This window comes from Colletotrichum abscissum (assembly GCF_030869225.1).
Source record: "Colletotrichum abscissum strain IMI 504890 chromosome Unknown Scaffold_55.1, whole genome shotgun sequence".
Classification (NCBI taxonomy): domain Eukaryota; kingdom Fungi; phylum Ascomycota; class Sordariomycetes; order Glomerellales; family Glomerellaceae; genus Colletotrichum; species Colletotrichum abscissum.
In genome coordinates, this window is record NW_026850487.1 from 24,310 (window position 1) to 42,658 (window position 18,349).

At 54.0% G+C, this 18,349-nt stretch overlaps 8 protein-coding genes across 8 annotated transcripts; 5 read left to right on the forward strand and 3 right to left on the reverse strand.

Moving 5' to 3' along the window:
- Nucleotides 1-612: 612 nt before the first annotated feature.
- Nucleotides 613-4,129, reverse strand: CABS01_14507 (SNF2 family domain-containing protein; the record flags this gene model as incomplete). Its single annotated transcript, XM_060547846.1, has 2 exons — nucleotides 613-3,950; nucleotides 4,105-4,129. 2 exons carry the CDS (start codon nucleotides 4,127-4,129, stop codon nucleotides 613-615), a joined length of 3,363 nt encoding a protein of 1,120 aa, XP_060393157.1.
- Nucleotides 4,130-5,469: 1,340 nt separating this feature from the next.
- Nucleotides 5,470-5,904, forward strand: CABS01_14508 (uncharacterized protein; the record flags this gene model as incomplete). Its single annotated transcript, XM_060547847.1, has 1 exon — nucleotides 5,470-5,904. A coding segment is annotated over one exon (435 nt), but the record flags the coding sequence as incomplete, so codon positions are not given.
- A 234-nt stretch (nucleotides 5,905-6,138) lies between these two features.
- On the reverse strand, nucleotides 6,139-6,657 carry CABS01_14509 (uncharacterized protein; the record flags this gene model as incomplete). Its single annotated transcript, XM_060547848.1, has 1 exon — nucleotides 6,139-6,657. The coding sequence occupies one exon, from the start codon at nucleotides 6,655-6,657 to the stop codon at nucleotides 6,139-6,141; it is 519 nt and encodes a 172-aa protein (XP_060393159.1).
- Nucleotides 6,658-8,789: 2,132 nt separating this feature from the next.
- On the forward strand, nucleotides 8,790-11,321 carry CABS01_14510 (phosphatidylinositol 3; the record flags this gene model as incomplete). The annotated part of the gene is made up of 3 exons (XM_060547849.1): nucleotides 8,790-9,457; nucleotides 9,511-10,293; nucleotides 10,385-11,321. The coding sequence occupies 3 exons, from the start codon at nucleotides 8,790-8,792 to the stop codon at nucleotides 11,319-11,321; spliced, it is 2,388 nt and encodes a 795-aa protein (XP_060393160.1).
- A 1,732-nt stretch (nucleotides 11,322-13,053) lies between these two features.
- On the forward strand, nucleotides 13,054-13,445 carry CABS01_14511 (uncharacterized protein; the record flags this gene model as incomplete). Its single annotated transcript, XM_060547850.1, has 2 exons — nucleotides 13,054-13,173; nucleotides 13,224-13,445. 2 exons carry the CDS (start codon nucleotides 13,054-13,056, stop codon nucleotides 13,443-13,445), a joined length of 342 nt encoding a protein of 113 aa, XP_060393161.1.
- A 1,126-nt stretch (nucleotides 13,446-14,571) lies between these two features.
- Nucleotides 14,572-14,868, forward strand: CABS01_14512 (uncharacterized protein; the record flags this gene model as incomplete). The annotated part of the gene is made up of 1 exon (XM_060547851.1): nucleotides 14,572-14,868. The coding sequence occupies one exon, from the start codon at nucleotides 14,572-14,574 to the stop codon at nucleotides 14,866-14,868; it is 297 nt and encodes a 98-aa protein (XP_060393162.1).
- A 2,341-nt stretch (nucleotides 14,869-17,209) lies between these two features.
- Nucleotides 17,210-17,904, forward strand: CABS01_14513 (UMTA methyltransferase; the record flags this gene model as incomplete). Its single annotated transcript, XM_060547852.1, has 3 exons — nucleotides 17,210-17,214; nucleotides 17,364-17,442; nucleotides 17,761-17,904. 3 exons carry the CDS (start codon nucleotides 17,210-17,212, stop codon nucleotides 17,902-17,904), a joined length of 228 nt encoding a protein of 75 aa, XP_060393163.1.
- On the reverse strand, nucleotides 17,317-17,565 carry CABS01_14514 (uncharacterized protein; the record flags this gene model as incomplete). The annotated part of the gene is made up of 1 exon (XM_060547853.1): nucleotides 17,317-17,565. The coding sequence occupies one exon, from the start codon at nucleotides 17,563-17,565 to the stop codon at nucleotides 17,317-17,319; it is 249 nt and encodes an 82-aa protein (XP_060393164.1).
- Nucleotides 17,905-18,349: the final 445 nt, after the last annotated feature.

An 18,349-nucleotide genomic window follows, 5' to 3' on the forward strand; every position in this document is an offset into this window, starting at 1 on the left:
CTATCTTTGAGGGTCAACAGACGACCATGTATGTACACCTAGGGTCCTCGAGCAATCACATGTGAAAGTACCCAAGTCCAGGAGATATCCCGCCCTATCAATGCTACGGGGTTTCTGTTGCAAAGTTGTACCATTCATTTATCCTCGACTATCCGAAGGACGCTGCCTTTCGCAAGAGCAAGACGCCTACGTACGTCTAATGCAATTCTAGTCTGACACACATTGACATAACCATGACCAAATAAATCATGGAAGAACGATTCGAAGCTTGCCTCCCGTACTGACCCAACCCCTTCTCAAATGACTTCGTCTCCGTTGCTCTCATCATCGAATAGAAGACCTTGAAGCAGTGGTATCGATCGCATTGTCACGCCGTTAAACGCGTGAGAGGTGAGATTGCCTTCCCCATCCTGACACCGAAATCACAGCCACCGAATAAGATTTGTCGTGAGCTCATTCGTAGGCGGCCGTTGGAAAGAAAGAAAAACGAAAACCGTTGAAGCCTTGGCTTCGCCCCACCCCATTGCTGGATTCCTGCCTCCCTATACTCCCAAACGCCACGATAATATGCTTGCGCAAGCCGAAAAAGCCACACCGCCGATTTGATCAGGCTCATTTGAAAAGACTTCGCAGATCCAGCAGTCTCTGCCGGGCCGCTTCGCTCTTGTCAAAGACCCTCTCCTTTCTGTCCATGCTGAGACTCGCCAGCTTATTCTTCTTCTCCTGCAGTTCGAGCATCTTTTCCTCGAAACTGTTTCTCATGATGTAGCGAACTGTTCGGACCGGTCGCTTCTGCCCGAGACGGTGAACACGGTCAATGGCCTGAGCCTCCGCAGCAGGGTTGTACTGAGGCTCCATAACATAGACGTTGCTACCCGCTGTCAGGTTCAGACCGAGACCACCGGCAGTGATCGACACCAAGATCACGTGGACTGAGTGGTCCTCCCGGAAGCTGTCCATCGCCTGGGTTCGGGCGATACGCGTCATACTGCCATCCAGCCTGACGTACTTCACACCGACATTGTCAAGAGCCATTTGAATCAAGTCAAGGTGGGAGGTCCACGTGGAGAACACCACCGACTTGTACGGCGGCTCATCGGGGTTCGCATCGGTGTCAGCCTTTGACTTGAGCAGATCCTCGACCAGCGCCCTCGTCTTTGTGTGCGGGCCCGTGTATTTTCCAAAGCTCTTGCGGCCGTTCGTTGCGGTCTTCTCCTTCGCAGGACCTTCGTGCTCCACCTTGACTCGAGATCGACGAATGTCCACGTAGGCAGGCTTGATCACGGTGGAACAGATGGGGCAAGGTCCCATAGCCTGGCCGGGAGGGAGCAGTCGTCTAGTCTGTTCCTTAACACCCTTAATGCAGGAACCGCAGATGATGTGGAAGCAAGGCGTCATGTAACCGAGAATGTCCTCCTGTCCCTCGGACTCGATGCTAGCGTCGTCGTTGGTTCCTATCTTCTTCGAACAGGCGCTGCAAGCATCCGTGTTCGTCTCCTGCATGAGCTCAAACATCTCGTATGCTTTACGATCAGAAAGGCCGGGCTTCTTGTCCTCATCGTCGCTGTCAAGGTCAATAGCCATGTCAGCAGTCATGCCCTGCAAAGCCTCGAGATCTTCCTGATTCAGGAGATCCTTGCCGTGGGCACAAAGGAGTCGAAGCCGGAGAATGGATCGAAGAATGTGGATGTAGGTGTGACCACCCAATGCCTTCTGTACGCCGTTGCCAGAAAGCACCTTGACGCGGTCTTGAGCGTTCTTCTCGAAGAGATTGTAAACCTCGCGCTCCTCTTCTGTGAAGTCGAGCTTGACAATGTGGTCGCTTCGGGGCGGAAGGTTGATCTTGTCCTTCAACCGGCGGAGTGTGACACTGTCAACCAGCACGCGGAGTTTCGGAACAATCTCTGTGTCACAGGCCTTGAAGGGGTCCACGATGAACCGGTTGAACTTGTTGCGGTCATCGAATGGCTTCAGCCGGACAAACTGAAGGAGAGCGGCCAAGTCCTCGAGTCGATTCTGGACGGGCGTACCAGTCACAGCCCAACGGCGGGCGGCCTGAAGACGAACAATGGCCTTGAACTGCAGAGTCGCGACTTCGCGAATCATGTGCGCCTCGTCCAGCACGATTCGGAACCAACCAATCTCCTCAAGGGGATACTTGCCAGACTTTCGCTTGGAGCGAGCGCCTAGCTCACTAGAGACAGAGCCGTAGGTGGTGATGACCAAGTCAAACTCGGCCAATTTCTCGACATCCTTGATTCTATTCGAACCATGATAGATATAGTAGCTTAACTCTCCCGGCGCGATGTGCTGCTTGATCTGCTCTTCCCAGTTCGTGACCGTACTCAGGGGACACACGAGCAATGTAGCCTTGGCATTCATTGCGATGCCCGTCAGAGGCAGAGAGCTCGAAGCTGTTGCCTTTCCCCCAGCTTTCTGGGGCGGCATCTCGGGCTGGACTGGTGTGCGACCTGCCCATTCCTTGGCCTGGTCCAACGAGCTGCCAATGAGCGAGAGGATGCTGAGGGTCTTTCCCAAGCCCATCATGTCGGCTAGCAATCCGCCATGGGTGTCTGCGGGAAGAGTACGCTCTTGGTGGCCGGTGATGACGTTATAGTAGAACTTCTGTCCAGTGGGCCCGATTTTGAGCTGCCACATGGATCCCTTCACTCGTTCTTCGGCCGTGGACTCCTTTTCTCTCGCAGTCATGAAGTAGAGGCCTTGCTTCTGATGCTTCAGTAACTCTGTGGTGACAATAGGAGCTGGGTCCATTTCAGGAAGCTCATCGGTCTTTCCCATCGAGTCGAAGACGCCCATCACGTCCGATCTGATCTCTTCGACAGTGCGTGGAGTGGGATTGGTGTAGTAGGTAGACGAGGAATGATTGTTGTACTGAGCGAGAGCTCCGGCCAGGTTTCTGGCACCAGGCGCCGGGTTAGGCTTGTTATCGGTATGAACATTCTCGTACCTGACACCTTTGTCAACTCTATTGGGATGTCGTAGAACAATCTTGAATCTATCGAAGTGCTTGCCGACAGCCTTGACAAATCTGTACTGGCCGTACAGTGTCATTTCCACAGGGTAGGATCTCGAGATCGCCTGGCCCGGGTGCTCATCCGCTTGCTTTCTACGCGCAGGAATCTTGCAGTCCGTTCGGAGGCGCACGTTGGAGTCCAACAGGGGAACGAGAGCATTGGCGGTATTGGCATCCACATTTCCGATGATGTCGCGCGTGTAGTCGTAGGCCTGGATCTTCTTGGTCGAATCCCCGATGATTCGCTTCAAAACGATCTTAACTGGTGGCATGAAGTCGGCTCCAAAGATGCTCTGCGTGCCCGGTTTGGCGGAAGGTACCTTGTGGCAGTCGAGGAAGCCGGTGAGCATGCCGTAGCAGACCTCCTCGGTTGCGGGGTCCTCCACCATGACCACATCATCGCCCTCCTCAGTCAAGTCCACAGTCTGGGTGGAAACCTTGGAATTCTCCTTCTTGCCTTCGTCTTGCTTTTCCTTCACATACGCGCCGAGCATTCCGCTACCGGCAGGTCCCATCTTCTTCTTGTTGTCGGCGTCGGACTCGGGGTCGGGGGTATCAACCTTTCGCCGCTTTGGCAGGGGCGCCGCAGCGCGATCTTGGACGTCGTTCATTCTCTCGATCATGTTGGCCATTCCGTACGGAGAAATGCCGCCGTCATGAACGGGAGTTGAAGCGCCCGAGGTGATGCTAGATGTCAGAGACTCGCTTGCCGTGTCGTTGGGACTCGCGAACTGGAAGACAACAGGGTTGTTTGTGGTATTTTGATTTCCCGGAGTAGATCGGTTCGACAAGTGCTGAGGTTTGGGTGAATTGCGCCTCGAGGCAGCGTTTGAAACGGCGTAGGATCGAGGGTTCAGTAACGCTTGCGCATTCCACGACTGCGCTTGAGGCTGGGCGTTGATGTAATTTGCTCGGCCTTTTTGTGGGAGAGGTTGTAAGTATTTGGAAATCACAAAATAATGGGCAGAAGGAGGTTGTTGTTGTTGTCGTTGTTGTTGTGGCAGAGGGAAAGAGCAGTCGACCTAGGGCTTGGAGGGGTAGGAGGGCTGTCCATGGCGGGGCTCACTCACCATTTGGCCCGTTTGGCGATGCCATGGCTGCGTCTCTCGATACTGCCCGGCGTCTAGTATGTTATTGTTGTTGTTGTTGCTGTCGTGAGGAAGGTGCTGTAGCTTGCACACGGCGGGCGGGCTTCAGTAGAGCAGTCTGAGAGGGGTGGTTGCGATCATCACAAACGAGAGCGAGATGTGGAGTCGTTGTTTGATATTGACGTGACAATGAACAGTGGTATTGTAGATAAGTCGACCCCAAATCCAGGAATTATGTGAAAGAAGTGGCAGCAGCAGTAATGCTCCAAAATAACGAGTGTCGCGCAAGGGCATAGATTGAAGGCAGCGACGATGCAGATGGTGAGAGAGAGGCGAGGAGAAGAAGGCGCAAGGCTATATGGCGTTTGAGATGAGTTGGTCCGGGGGGATGATGAGAGGGTGATATTAGAGGAGTCACTTCCGTAATAGTAAGTCGTCGAGTGAGTCGAGTCCACTTGAAGTGAGGTAAGGTACTTCGTACTTTGGGCAGGCTCAGCCGGAAACCAGAAACACACAAGAGAGCCCAGGCGGAGAAGGTGGATGGCGCGAGAAGTCGGGGGAAGAAGGAGGCCAAAGGTCGAGTCAAGTCCGACGCCTATTCACAAGTGTCGTTTGTTCCATATCATTGTTCTTGCCTCCTCATCAGATTTCGTGGCGGTTGAAGAAGTTCTTTGCAGGAGGGGCGGCGCAAGGCGAAATGAAGAAAGCAGTTCAAGTGAAAAGAACCAATACAACTTCCCGGGCTATGGATGGAAGTGCAGGCTGAAGGAGGAGGAGGAGGAGGAGGGGGGGAAATCGAAAAGGAACCCAAGTCGCGGTAAGGCGGTGGTAGACTGGTAGTAGTGAGTAGTGAGTTAGTTGTGGTGGTCGTGGAGGTAGAAAAAAAAGTGAAGGTAGGCGCGGCACATGGAATGTGGTGCAGCAGTTGGCTGCAGCCTTCTTGCAGCTGAGGTCACTCCTTGAGTTCCCTCCGCCTCTTGCAGCGGGGCAGCTGCAGTGGAGACCCGTTGATTCCCGATTTCCGATTAGCTACCTGGAAAGTTCGCATCCTCACGTGGCCACCCTTTACCATCTGAACGCCCCACTCTCTCCCATCTCGGCCCAAGCCTTTTCCACCACCAGGTACCTCACCTACCCTCTCTTACATACACCACTTACTGTGTAGGTCTTAGGTACACCTCGACAGGGCGTCCGGGTGGTTCCCCAGAGGCAGCCTGTGAAAGGGTGGATGATCACTTGACCAAACAACTTTTTTCTTTCTTTCTTTCTTGTCATTTGTCTGTACCTTACCTACCTTAGCATCATCATGGATGTTCCTAATCAGGCATATCCTGTTTACCAAACCTACCCGCCCGCCTTCCTATAGTGTCACCCGAATCTACCGGTGGGAATAATACATTTGACACTCTTCTTCGTATTCATCAACACCACCTGAGCCGTAAGCGTCACCGCCTCCTCTCTCAGTCTGAGAAACTGGCTATTCCTCAACTCTCAATCTCTGGATCTTTCGGCAGTGTTGCCTCGAGTGCGCCCCAAAATAACACATCCCGGCCCATCTTTGACCTGAGGTCTCTTACACGTGTACTCCCTACTCACTGGTTCCAAGCATTGCCCACCACCTTAGGTTCAGTACAAGCCAATTTAGACCGCTCTCACCCCACTACCAGCCGGACCATGGCCCATAAGATACTGGACTTCCACACCCATTCTTTCAACCCACCCAACCGGGCTGATTTTCGCCGTGGCCCTGGATGCCTCGATGGTTGTCTTGCGTTGATCTGAGGTGTCCGAGACATTTTCTCCGTGGCAAAGTCTCATCGGCGTGCTCAAAAACTCCGAACGACTAAACGACTAGAGCCAGCATACCAAGGATATGACTTGGTAGCACACCGCATAATCCCATGTGAGCGGTTGCATGATTGGCGTTGTAGATATCTTGTTTCCTTCCTCTCGTCCTTGTTTAGACCATTTCGGGCTTTCCTTTCATGTTCGCGTGCTGCCCAGATCAGCTGACAATCAGGCTTGAACCGATGTATCCACCTTCTTATGTGCCTGCTCTCCAAGTAAAAGCCGAGGCAGCTGATCCTTCGGCTGGAACATGTCCTTGGTATGATGCGTTCGGCTCCGGCTCCGAGTCCTGTGTCGGCGTCGGGGTGGGGCCTGCTTGCGGTCAGGCGACCTAGACCGAGAGGGGCTCTGGCTTCGTCGGCGCTCCAGCAGCACGACACGGAGGAGACGCTTCCTCATGGGAGACACGTCCGTCGTACTCGTCATGCCGCCGCCGCGGCCGGCTCCGGCTCCGGCTCCGGCTCGCGAAGACGCTCTGGATGATACCGGCGTCGGCGAGGTGGATCGACGGCGGGGTCGACCTCGGAGCGTGCTGGACTCGCCCGTTCCGCTGTAGTGCCTGGCTTCTAGGTCACATCTCGTGAGGCTGCGGTGCCTCTTGCGGCCGCGGAAAGCATCTGATTCGGGAGGGAAGGGGCTCGACGTTACCGAACGAAGTTTGGCAATCGTTTCGAATTGGGAGGCCATATTCATCAATCGGAAATTTGACACAAAGATATGATGATGGATGTTGGCGCAGATGATTTGATGCAAGAAGTCACATGTGGGAATGTAACCTGAGCTGCTGTGTAGGAAGAAATTGGGGAGGCAAAAGGGTGGAGCGGGCTCAAGACTTGATAAAGAATTCCTACTTCCGTGTAAGGTAAGTAACTAGGCCAGTAGAGGAGAGCAAATCACGAGGTGATCAAAAGATGTGCGCCGGGCGTCGTAGCTGATGATTTGACCTGATCGGGATCTCGCAACACACCGGGAGGCTTGACGTATGAAGATTATTCGGGTTAGACGGCGCGCTTCAATCGTTCAAACCCGCAAGCAAACGGTGACGAGGATCTGTCACTCTGCAAGGGGGGACTACCCAGGTTTGATCAGTCACCATGAGAAACTTACAAGACGCGGGGGATCAAGAAAGGCGTTGGGACTGGATTGGTCAGGTCGTACAATCCTACCTACGCAATGCAAACGGAACCTTGACCCGGGACGATCAAGTCAGAATCGAAAGGTCGGGTGATGAATCGAACCAATTCATGGAGGGGAGCACTCAACGAGGGGGAGGAGGAGGACAACGACGTGCAGTGTGGGTGGGGTCCATGGCTGTGACCCGAGAGTTTGGGGGATTCTGGGGTGACAGCTGTGGCATCTCATTCGACAGAGGAGCAAGACTACCAGTAGCTTGGCCACTTGACTAGGAAAGGCCGACAGTCCTTGTGGGTGTGCAGTCGACGGCTTCTGTCCATCTTCCGCGGCATGTCTGGTAGCATGCAAAGCCGTTAATGCCTACCTAGTAGAACGAAGATGGGTATTTGACACTGTCGATCAAAATGCCATCCACAGCTGGCCCGATCGAGATATGCAGACTAGCAAAGCTGGCCAACAACTGAGTTTGGGAGTATCTCCTCTGTCAACCACATCGTGCGAGCTGGTTGAATATTTCTCTCCTTCCAGAGAGACCATATCGACGAGCGTTCATTCTTCTTAGGCTTATTGCGACAAGTTCGATGTAAAGAAGTCCAAATGTGGCCTGGCCGCCTGTGTCTCACTTCAGAATGATACCTAGGCAAACGCTGGCACCGCCGCTCTCGGACTTGGGTCTCCCCATCTCATTGGCTTTGGTAAACGTTTGACAAGTGTCCGGCCTGGTATCAGCTGACCTTGAATGGCACACATGTGCTGACAGCAGTAAAAGAAGAGGTGATCTGAAAGACATGAGAAGTCTCTTTCTCCAAGTCCCTTGCAGCTTTCTGGTTGTTCGATACCTGATCAGTTATCTCTGCTAATCAAAAGAGAGGACAGTATCCGTACCTTCCAAGCGAAGTTGGCGAAGTTGCCTTGAAGGTACTCTTTACTTGACGTCCACATTACCTAAGTCTACTATGTACTTGAATCGGGTAAACACTGCGTCCGTTCCGTGTACCCCAATCACCGGCCCAAGCACTAGCACGGGGAAGCGCGGAGGCAAGGGGCCGACTGCCCAGTGCTAAACCGCTATGAACGTCTAGAACTGGCGGCCTCGGTCCACCTCAGGCGCTCTAGAACTCTAAGCAAGCTTTTGGAGCAGCAAGGTAAGGTACCTGCGAAAAGGTACCAGGGTGACAGCAGCGCCGGTTGCACCCCAATGACAGCATCGCGATCCGCCGAAACCACGGGTTCCTAACGACACATGCTCGACGACGCGACTCGCCGACAAATTGTTCTGTGCCTACCACCACACCACGAGCACCACTGCAGCCCTACTATTCTACTTCCCTCTTTTGCTTTCATCGCCAACTTGCTGCCTGTTGTCTCCTTGAAGCCACATTTGTTTCTACAGTCTTATCCTTTTTTTCCCCCTGTTTTCTCCCTGCTGAGGGTTTGACTTCGTGGCTTCCTCCATCCATCCTTAGGCCAAGGATTCCGCATTCTCTTCGCTAGCACGATTATCGCATTCAAACGGAGATACAGCCGATCAACCAGCATACAAGCCTTCTCGATCGCGAGTTTTCATCCAAAGTCCTGCAAGCCAATCCACATGGCTCTGACTTCCGGCCCTGCCTTTGCTCGATAATTACCTCGCCCTTTCCTCGCCGAGACGGTCCCTCATCCCTGGCGCCCCCAAAGCCACGATGCCTCGCTCTCGACCCCCCACGACGGGCTACGAGCGCCTAGCTCAAGCCGATGCCCTCTCCTCCGACTCCGAAGACGACGGCCCTCTCACCCAGTCATATGCCTCCCTCCAGCCGGCCTCGGCCCCTCGCTTCGCACCCATCACGCAACCGCGGCCCCGTTCGGGCATGACCACCCCCAAACCAGCGATAGCCGGCCCTTCCAGACCTAAGAATCGCCGTCGCGGCGGCAGCAACTCTGGTGTAGACATAAAGGCTATCAATGCTCGATTAGAACGATGGGCCGATGAGATCGCTAGCCGGTTCAAGCGCACAAAGGGGCGCGGCAAGACGGGAGATGATGAGCATCTAGAGATCCATCATTCAGTGTTCCAAGCTCCCGAGGGCGTCCGACCCATTACTCCTGAAGGCCTGGCGGCGCCGCAAGATGTCATGTCCAAGTCGCAGTTCGAACAGATCGTGGGCAGTGTCAGGCAGGCTATTCTTCAGGGCACGCATCCTCGAATGATCGCACAGGGAAGCTCCGGCAGCTACTTTGCCCGGAATACGGAGGGCAAAGTCGTGGGTGTCTTCAAGCCTAAGGACGAGGAGCCGTACGCGGCTGGCAATCCCAAGTGGAACAAATGGATCCATCGCAACTTGTTTCCTTGTTGCTTTGGGCGAGCATGGTATGATACTATATACAGCAACTCCGAAAGCTCCATGGCTAATCGTATCGCAGTCTGATCCCCAACCTTTCATACGTCAGCGAAGCGGCGGCATACACGTTAGATTGCCAACTGCGCACCCATATGGTGCCTTACACGGATGTCGTCTGGTTATCTTCAAAATCCTTCCACTATCCGTTCTGGGACCGTCGCAGTTTCTACAGAAAGCAAAAGCCATTTCCAGAAAAACCCGGGAGCTTTCAGGTCTTCCTGAAAGGTTTCAAAGACGCCAATGTGTTCCTCAGAGAACACCCATGGCCTGACCAGTACTGGTCCGGCTTCAGAACCAACGATCCACATCGCAAGCGTAGGAGAAGGTGGGCAGACAATTGCCGGCCGAGCAGTGCGGCAGCCTTGGACGACATTGAGAGCGACGATGAAGGCAGCCGGGAACGGCTACCCCCAGGTCCCGACAATTTTGTGTGGACCGAAGGCTTGAAGCAGTCATTCCGTGAGGAGCTCGAGAAACTGGTAATTCTTGATTACATGATGCGTAACACTGACCGCGGCCTGGATAACTGGATGATCAAAGTGGACTGGAGCACACAGCAAGTGTCGATCGTGTCAGAGCCGCTTCAAATGAACACAGAAACCGCTTCGTCGGAAGAGAGCGGACCTCGCCCGGTAGATTTGAACCAGCGACCAGCAGCAGAAAGCCGCTCCTCATACCCGTACAGGACGCAGCAGCCGATGAAGGCATCCAGTCCCAATCCAAGCGCACAAGATCCTAAGATAACGATTGGTGCTATCGACAACTCCCTCTCCTGGCCCTGGAAACATCCCGATGCATGGCGAAGGTACGTGTCACTTTGATGGTCCAAAATTTCCCTTCAATTTGTTCCACATGAATGCGCGCGAAAAGGAATGCTAACCACCCATATCATCCAGCTTCCCCTTTGGCTGGCTGTTCCTTCCCGTCGATCTGATTGGACGGCCGTTCTCGCAGAAGACGCGAGATCACTTCCTCCCCCTCCTGACCTCAACGCACTGGTGGAGTCAGACACAATTGGCGTTGCGAAAAGTGTTCCAACTGGATCCCGACTTTCAGGAAAAGATGTTTGCTCGGCAGATCGCAGTCATGAAGGGCCAGGCATGGAACGTGGTAGAGACGCTCAAGACACCGGATCACGGTCCTTTGGAACTCACCCGGCGCGCCAAGGTCTGCGTTTGGGACGATCTTGTCGACGTGCCAGTTGCAGTGCCCATGCGGGTCACGTCCGCCGAGATGATGCGCGAGGCAGAGCTCCGACGCTCCATTGACGAGGGCGACATTGGCCAGGCCAACACGTCTGCTGCACCTACCCACCGCGTGGACGAGGACCTGCTCGGCTTCGCTAGTCCCCCGGCCGACATGCCTCATCCGGGCAGGTTTGAGCTTGCTCTCAGCCCGACGGGCGAAGGAGCCCAATCACCGGACGAGATGTCCATGAGCGGCTCGGGTATACTGGCCTCGTCTGCACCGCTAGGTAACAAGGACGCGGCTTCGCAACGGCCCAGGTTCTCGGGACAACCGCACCGAGAGAGCTACCACGGCACGCGCGCCCTCAACATGTATTCTCCCGCTCGTCAGCAGTCCCAGCAGCAGCAGCAGCAGCAAAGGCGATACTCTTTCGCAACAGCAGCTGGACGGCGCAACAGCGGCAGCATCGCGCAGCACCTGTATGGCTCGCGCCGGAGCATGGAAGAGTATGACGAAGACGACGACGTCGAGGAGGGCGACCTAGGCTATGCGGCCGCCGAGGGCATGGAGGGCAACCAACGCAAGGTTATTGTGGAGAGGCTGGAGCCGGTGAAAGCCAGGAACCCGGTTTTCACCTGCTGGTGATCCACCCATCCACTCGGGGGGGCCTGCATCGAGCAAAACATTACGGGGGGGCGGCACGGAGTTGGAGAGGAGTTGGAGCTGGGTCATCGGTTGGTGGGGTCCCTTTTTTCTCTTGCTCCGCCTGCGGTTGTCCCATGCTAGGGAAGGGGTCCCGGGGTGGAGAGAGAGGAGGAGAAGGAGGAGGAGTCGAGAAAGCGGTGTTTTCCCCCTCTCTCTTCCTCCTTCTTTTTTTGTTTTATTCCCACTTGCTTGCTTTGGGGCGGTTATTACCACCGAGTACGAACTAAGGGGAGCCAGGGGAGGAGTTTGTTGGGTTCAAATTTCGGATCGTGTGTCTAGAATAGTTGACTAACCCCCTCCCCCCTCCTCCTCTTCCTTCCTCCGATCCCGCCCTTCAGCGCGTCAGCACAGAAGAGAAGAGAAGAGAAATCATGATACACATGGCATTTGGTGGCGTTTCTTGTGCATTCGTCCCTTGACTTGGCGTGGCTGGGCACACACGAGAGAGAGAGGGAGAAAGAGAGACCTTTGGTCGCAAAGACAGACAACACGAAACCGGACGGCGGACAACAGCCAGAGACATGATGAGAGAGACATATGATGACAACACGAACACACTACACAGTATCACACAACCACGCGAGGAGAGACGTGGGTCCCAACAGGCCGCAGAGTCAGACCCATGGTCAGAAGAGGAGACAGGACTCTCGAAGGACATCGTGAGATGAACAAGGGTTGAAGGGATAAGCGCAGATGTGAGAAGAAGACGAAGGAAAAGCAAAGAATAGGGGAGGCTAGGAATGGGCCGTGAAGTGAGGGGGGAGAGAGAGAGAAGGGGGGATTCATACCGTAACAGTTGCATCCGTACCTACATGTGCTATTACTGTTGGTCCTGTTTTCCTTTTTGCGGGAGGTTGGAAAGAGGATTAAGGAAAGAAAAAAATAACAGGGCGCGCATGCAAATGACCTTTTTCGGCAACTAGGAAAAAAAGTCCCTTTTTTCCTGGGTTGAATCAGGCAAGGATTTCCAACTTGGCCTTGTCACCTTGGACCTACATATCTGTACCTTTTCGCGCGCCCATCCAGTTCAGGGGATGGGTGAGGGGGCTTATGCACCAACCGGCGTGTTCTCGTAATTCCAAACATGGTACGGAGTACCAAAGAAAGAAGGGAGAAAGAAGCAAAAATACAGAGAGGACTTACCCATAGAAAGCCCAGGTGTTCACAGCACGGCCAAAGGCCGCGAGACACCTTGTAATGACACATTTTGCAGGACGAGGACGAAAAGAGATAATGCATTGTGCCACCAGAATAGAAAGTGACTGCTCAAGTCACACAACAGGAGGCCTAGTCAGACCGTTGGGACGATGACGGTCCGTTCTCGACGAGTTGCGCCGGTTGTCTTTTGCTGTCAATGCTCTTTGAAGCTTGCCAAAGGTAGGTATTCGAATCCTCTCGAGATTGTCATCCATCGGTCATCAGTTGTGATCCCAAGTCGCGTTTCACAGAGAACGAAGAGGGCGGTAGCGGCGCGGCCGCTTCCCTTCGTCATTGCTGGCCTGGAGGACTGTACACAATACACGGTAGGTATGTGTGTGCGTGCGTGTGAATGTGTGTGAGTGTGCCAGGGTACCGCCCAGCCCGTGATCTGTGCACGCAAGAATAATATTATAGGAGGGGTGGGCGTCGGTATTACGTCCAAATTCCGCATCGTCGGTAGATGGCAGAAGAGATGAAAGAGGAAAAGTCGATTCATGTGCCCATGGCCGCAGTAAAGCCGCAGTCGCAGCCACAGCCGCAGCCGCACCTTTCATTTCCTTCCTACGAATACCCGGAAAAGAGAGGTCGGGAGGTAAGACTCGCCGGCTCGCAGGACCGGCACCGCGCTCCATGCCTTTTCAGAAAGTCAGCTCGCAACACCATGGTCTTCTAGAAGCATTGTTCCCCCGTCCTGGTGAAACGACAGAAACCTGGTCCTTGGATATGCTCTCCGTAGAACCGGGGGCCATTGCCAGACGATTGGATCGTAGATGGCAGGCAACGCCGCTCGTCATCCAGGATTCAACAATAGGGGGAGCTCAGCTGGGTATCTTTGTATCGCAGTGTCATGGTATTAGTCCGTAAGCTGCGGTCCCGTCAGCAAGACAGGGGTCGTAGGGGGCCGGTTGGCATCGATAAGGGGGACGATATGCCCCAGCATCCCGTCCTATTGGAACCCGAGAGTACGGTTCTGTTCGAGAGGAAAATGAAGACGGAGGAACAAGCAGGGTGCTTGTCGACTAGGGTTCCCTGCTCGCGGGAATGAATGTGACTCCTCATCGACAGCCAACTCATCTCCCCCCTCTCTGCATGGGGAGAAGAAAAGCCGTTGGACGAAGGAAAGAGAAGCAGGCCACAAGCCAAATTTCTATCATGTCGGGTAAAGAGAGTTGTGGAATATTATGTATGTATGGATATGCAGATGCATGGTCCGCAACTGTGCAGGCGAGAGGTCGCGGTCAACGGCCGCCAAGTCACGCTGCTTTCGATTTCCTCTCCAGACACCTGCTTGTTTTCATCAGAATCGTCCAAGTTGAGTGGCTGGAGGGATTATTACACACAGGAGCAACCTAGGTATTGAGCGATGGGTCAAATGCTCCCCTCTGACGTGCATTGTCTCTGACAGGCTAATTTCTTGCCTGAATCCACGATGCAGAGGAGTGTCTTGCGTCAGTCGAAGAACAACAGCTACCTCTTTCTGGGTAGCTGCTCGGTAAAAGCATGCGCAGGGAACCCATTTCGTTCGAGTTGCCGAGTTATGGATCGCAGCCCTGCTCTGAATACATAGAATACCGTGGCCACTTGCTAGGTAGATCTTTGGCTACCTAGCAAGCCATAAGCGTCAATTTGCCAATTGCTTGTCGCGCGGCATCCCGGCCGTTACGATGTATTGGGAGCCGCCTTATAACCGGTCTTGCTTATTGTAATGACATCGTCTGCCGTTCTCGGGGTCGCCTCCGGGCCATCCGCGCAACATGCTCGGCAACTCCATCGTCCCTATACTTGCCCACAGCCCCTCGCACAGCTGTGACATGGTCACGTAGCTCGGGCATGTCTGTATCGAGGCCGGACACTTCTGTCTTACCATTCGTTTTGACGTCAACAAAATGAACGATTAGGGCCGTGGTGAGTTGCCTAGCGCCCAGCACAACCACAGTATGTCGTCGTCTCAAAGAGTCTCTCCCTTTGCTTTTTACCCGTCCGCCATGCAATGCATCTGAACCCGTTGGTGCAAGGGTTGCAGAGTGCAGCGAGTACGTGGCCGCTGTGGACAGGCATTGTGCTCCCAAGCACCAGGATGTGGTCTCCCCCGACAAGGAAGGGTTGTCGACCCTCGCTCCTCGGTTCCCAAATAGCTGGAACCAGGAGAGTTTTGTGGCTCGCGTCATCGCGCCCTCTCCCGAAACTCCACTGTCCGAGCCAGCAGCTACCTGGTCAGCCAGGCCAGGCTCTCCTCTCTGTTAGTTTCAAACCTGCAGAGCGGCCCGCCGAGGGGTTCGTTCGTTGAATTGGCCCAGGCAATTTCTTCTTCCAACCTTCATCAAAATCACCCCCGCCCAGGAAACATTGTTAGCCTAAGCTCCGTGAGCTCTGCTGCCAAAAGTGCAACACGCCTGCCAAACAATTAGTTCAGGGCCAGAAGGGATGAGATATTAAAGGAAAGGAACCGAGAGAGGGTGTGTGATGATTAAACCTTCATCAGCACGTACCCGAATACGCCAATGTGTCAAGACGCGCAGTAACACAACCCACCAGCAAAAAGCCATGCCCCTACCTATATTTTGCAGACCGTTGCCTGTTCCGTGCATATTGTACCGCCATCCGACCGAATTATTACCATCATGGTCTTGGGGAGGTGGTGTGGTGGAGGCCTGAGGTCGCAAGAAGCAGGCATGCGTGCTGGGCAAAGTAAAGATCGATGTTTCTGTCTGAGGCGCCCGTGTCCCCTCTCTGGCCGTTGTCGTGAGATACGGGCATGACGCGGGTCTCACTTTGCTGGCATCAGTGCAGATGATTGTCTGCTTAATGTGTGAGGATCAGACCATGAACTCCGCCTTTGGTCACTGCCTGGCTGCATATGACCCTGGCCTGCTTAATGCCAGGCAGGTAAAGCAGCATAACAGTTTTTCCTGTCTTCTTGTCGTACGAGATGATTTAGCTTGGACGAGGTAGCCATCGAGCTGCAACTGTGTGCTCTTGGTCTACCTTCTTCTATTCGTCCCCGGGCCGTACGAGTCGCGAATGAGCCTAACGACACCGAGATGGATCCAAGTCCGCGTTCTCGGGAAATCTCAGCAAGTGGAAACCGCGGGTTATCGCGAGAGACAGCAGGAGTGGCGCCGGCGTAATCCCTAGTCCAGCTCTGTATCCTATCGGGAGTTGTGCAACGCTGCTCTAGCTCGTCCTCCCACCACCTGTAGCTGCCATGTCTTCATGTTCAAGCCAACGACCGGATCCTTGGGACATGGGAGCCGCTGGAATTTGAGTAAAGCTCCGCGCGCGATGGGAGCGGATCGACTATGTAACCCCTCCTTTGAGCAACGCTCCTTTTCATAGTGAGGTAGGGGGGAGGGGTTGATCAGGAAACAAGGAATGGAGAGCCGTGTTTGCTGAAGAGCTTCCCATAACCTGGGCACTGGCTGGAGGGTTACAACAGGAATTCGTGTGTTGGGCCCAGGACTCGGGCCATGCAGTTGGTCTCAAGACAACATCCACCACTAGGCTTCGTCGTGGGTGTGGGTGCTCTGATTGTAGCAGCAAGCATCGGTGTCTTCGCCCGACTCCGGGGTGGCGGCGGTGAGCCGTTCAAAGAAGCTCAAAAAACTCATCGTCCTGGGTAAATCCAGAAGCCAATTCGACCCTTTCGCAGCCTTGTGGGATGTTGGTCTGTGATGGTGCGTCCCGCTAGACAACGACCAGGTCGTTCAGAAAGACGACCGTCTACCTGGCTTCCGGAACAGCCTCTGAAAGGTAAGCTACGGTTAACGGGATCCATGGATCTGGCAACTGATAAAAGCGGTGTCCAAGTTGCCAGGATGGGTTGGGACCCGCTGCCACACCCGCCCTATGCCACTCAATGACCTGGGATTAGCACGTCTTGGTTGTCTGCCAGCTCCATTCTCGAATTTTCGTGTGTACAGGGGGGTTCGGGGCCAGCAATAACAACAGAGGACATATCCATGTCACCCGAAGACTGCCTCGTCCGCACCGCACCGCGTACCAAAGGGTACCGAACAGGCTCCCAACTTTTCCAGTGTAGGTCGTGGTGTACTAACCCAAGATCGACAGCGACGTCGTGGGGTGTAGAAAGCAAAGGCCGGCCAATGTCGAGTACCTTTCGACTTGACCAATGTCCCCACCTCCGACATAGTAGGCAGTTAATTTTATGTCTATTAGACACGACTGCCGCCTTCGTGAAAACCCCTGTGATCCGAATATGGCTCCTTTGACGGACTTTCGGGTTTCGTTTGTGGGCAGTGCTTGAGAACTAGTCCTTGCCTTCCATCCCGTCCTGGATCCCTAGGAACATCGCCTCGTTGGAGCAACGTAACCACCACATACAAGCTCTAGTTCATCCCAATATCGAATTCCAAAGGCAGACTTTGGACGAAAGAAACTCAGTTTAGTCGAACCTGTTCGTAAGAAGAATTCTTCCATTGTGGTTGTCGACATGGCAAGGTATTGCTGAAACTCGTCTCCTCTTGCGAAGGATTCCTTTGATCGCTAAACCACTCCCAGTGATCCACAGACAGTTCCGTTGGATAACGCCTTCCTGGAAACCATCACATACCAAGGTAGAGAATACCAACGATACGCAGTTGACAATGGAGCATACTTCGCGCCGATAGATGAGGTAGGAGACATGCCGCCCCTAAACACACCACGTCTTGCTGAGTGTATTTTTCCAACCCGGTTGTAGGATGAAGTTGAACGCTTGCAAATGATGCACGTTGTACTATCCATAGTATTCGAAAATCGCCTCCTTTTTCCACCGATCACCAGGCCCCGGCGAGTTCTTGAATGCGGCTTCGGAGCCGGTGACTGGGCTATCGACGTTGCACAACAACACCCAAACTGCGAGGTACGTGCTGTACGCACTCAAGTCCCATTCCTTTCGCGACTGTGCGATAGTCGGTATCCATGCCTTTGGCGCGTTTTGCTGGACGTCGTGGGATGACCGGATCAGCCAGTCGTTTGCATCCATCGCCAACGCGACGGGCTATTGTCTCCCTCTTCTGCGCTTGTCTATGTGCAGAAAACTACATGCTTTCTGGTTAAGAGGACTACAATTCTCTTTTCCTCATCCATATCATGATCATGATGACGAGTGACAGGAACGGATTGATCGCCTCGCCGCTTCGGGTGCCGCTGCGTTAGCAGTGCTGATTTTGTCCGATAGGTAGTAGCCATCGATATCTGCCCACACATCTGGCCCGACGAAAGCCAGACGCCGACGAACTTGAATCTGCAAGTCGATGACCTCAATAGCAGGTACATTTCCAGGCGAGCTTCAGCCGCAGGTTGGACCCTGAAGTGCTCCTGACTCAGCTGACTTGGCCTAGGTTCACCTTTCCATCAAATCATTTCGACCTCGTACATAGCCAGATGATGGCAGGCGGTATCCACTCGAATCGATGGCGGGATTACCTTCGAGACATCCATCGCGTACTTCGACCAGGCGGTTGGTGTCAAATGGTGGAGATATACTTTAACGCGCAGTCAGACAACGGAACGTTGACTCAAAGTAGGTCGGATCCCCTTCTAGAGATTGGACCTTGCATTGATTGCCTGCTGTGCCAGATCACGCCCTTCGTAGGTGGTCGAGGCGATACCTGGATAGTATGCAACCGTACAAAGACCCCAGGGCGCCAATGCAGATGCAAAGTTGGATGCAAAGTGCTGGATTCGACTCGGTGGAAACCCAAATGATCCCTCTCCCGACTTGCGGTTGGTCAAATGGTATGAAAACCTCGAAACCGAAGTGCAGA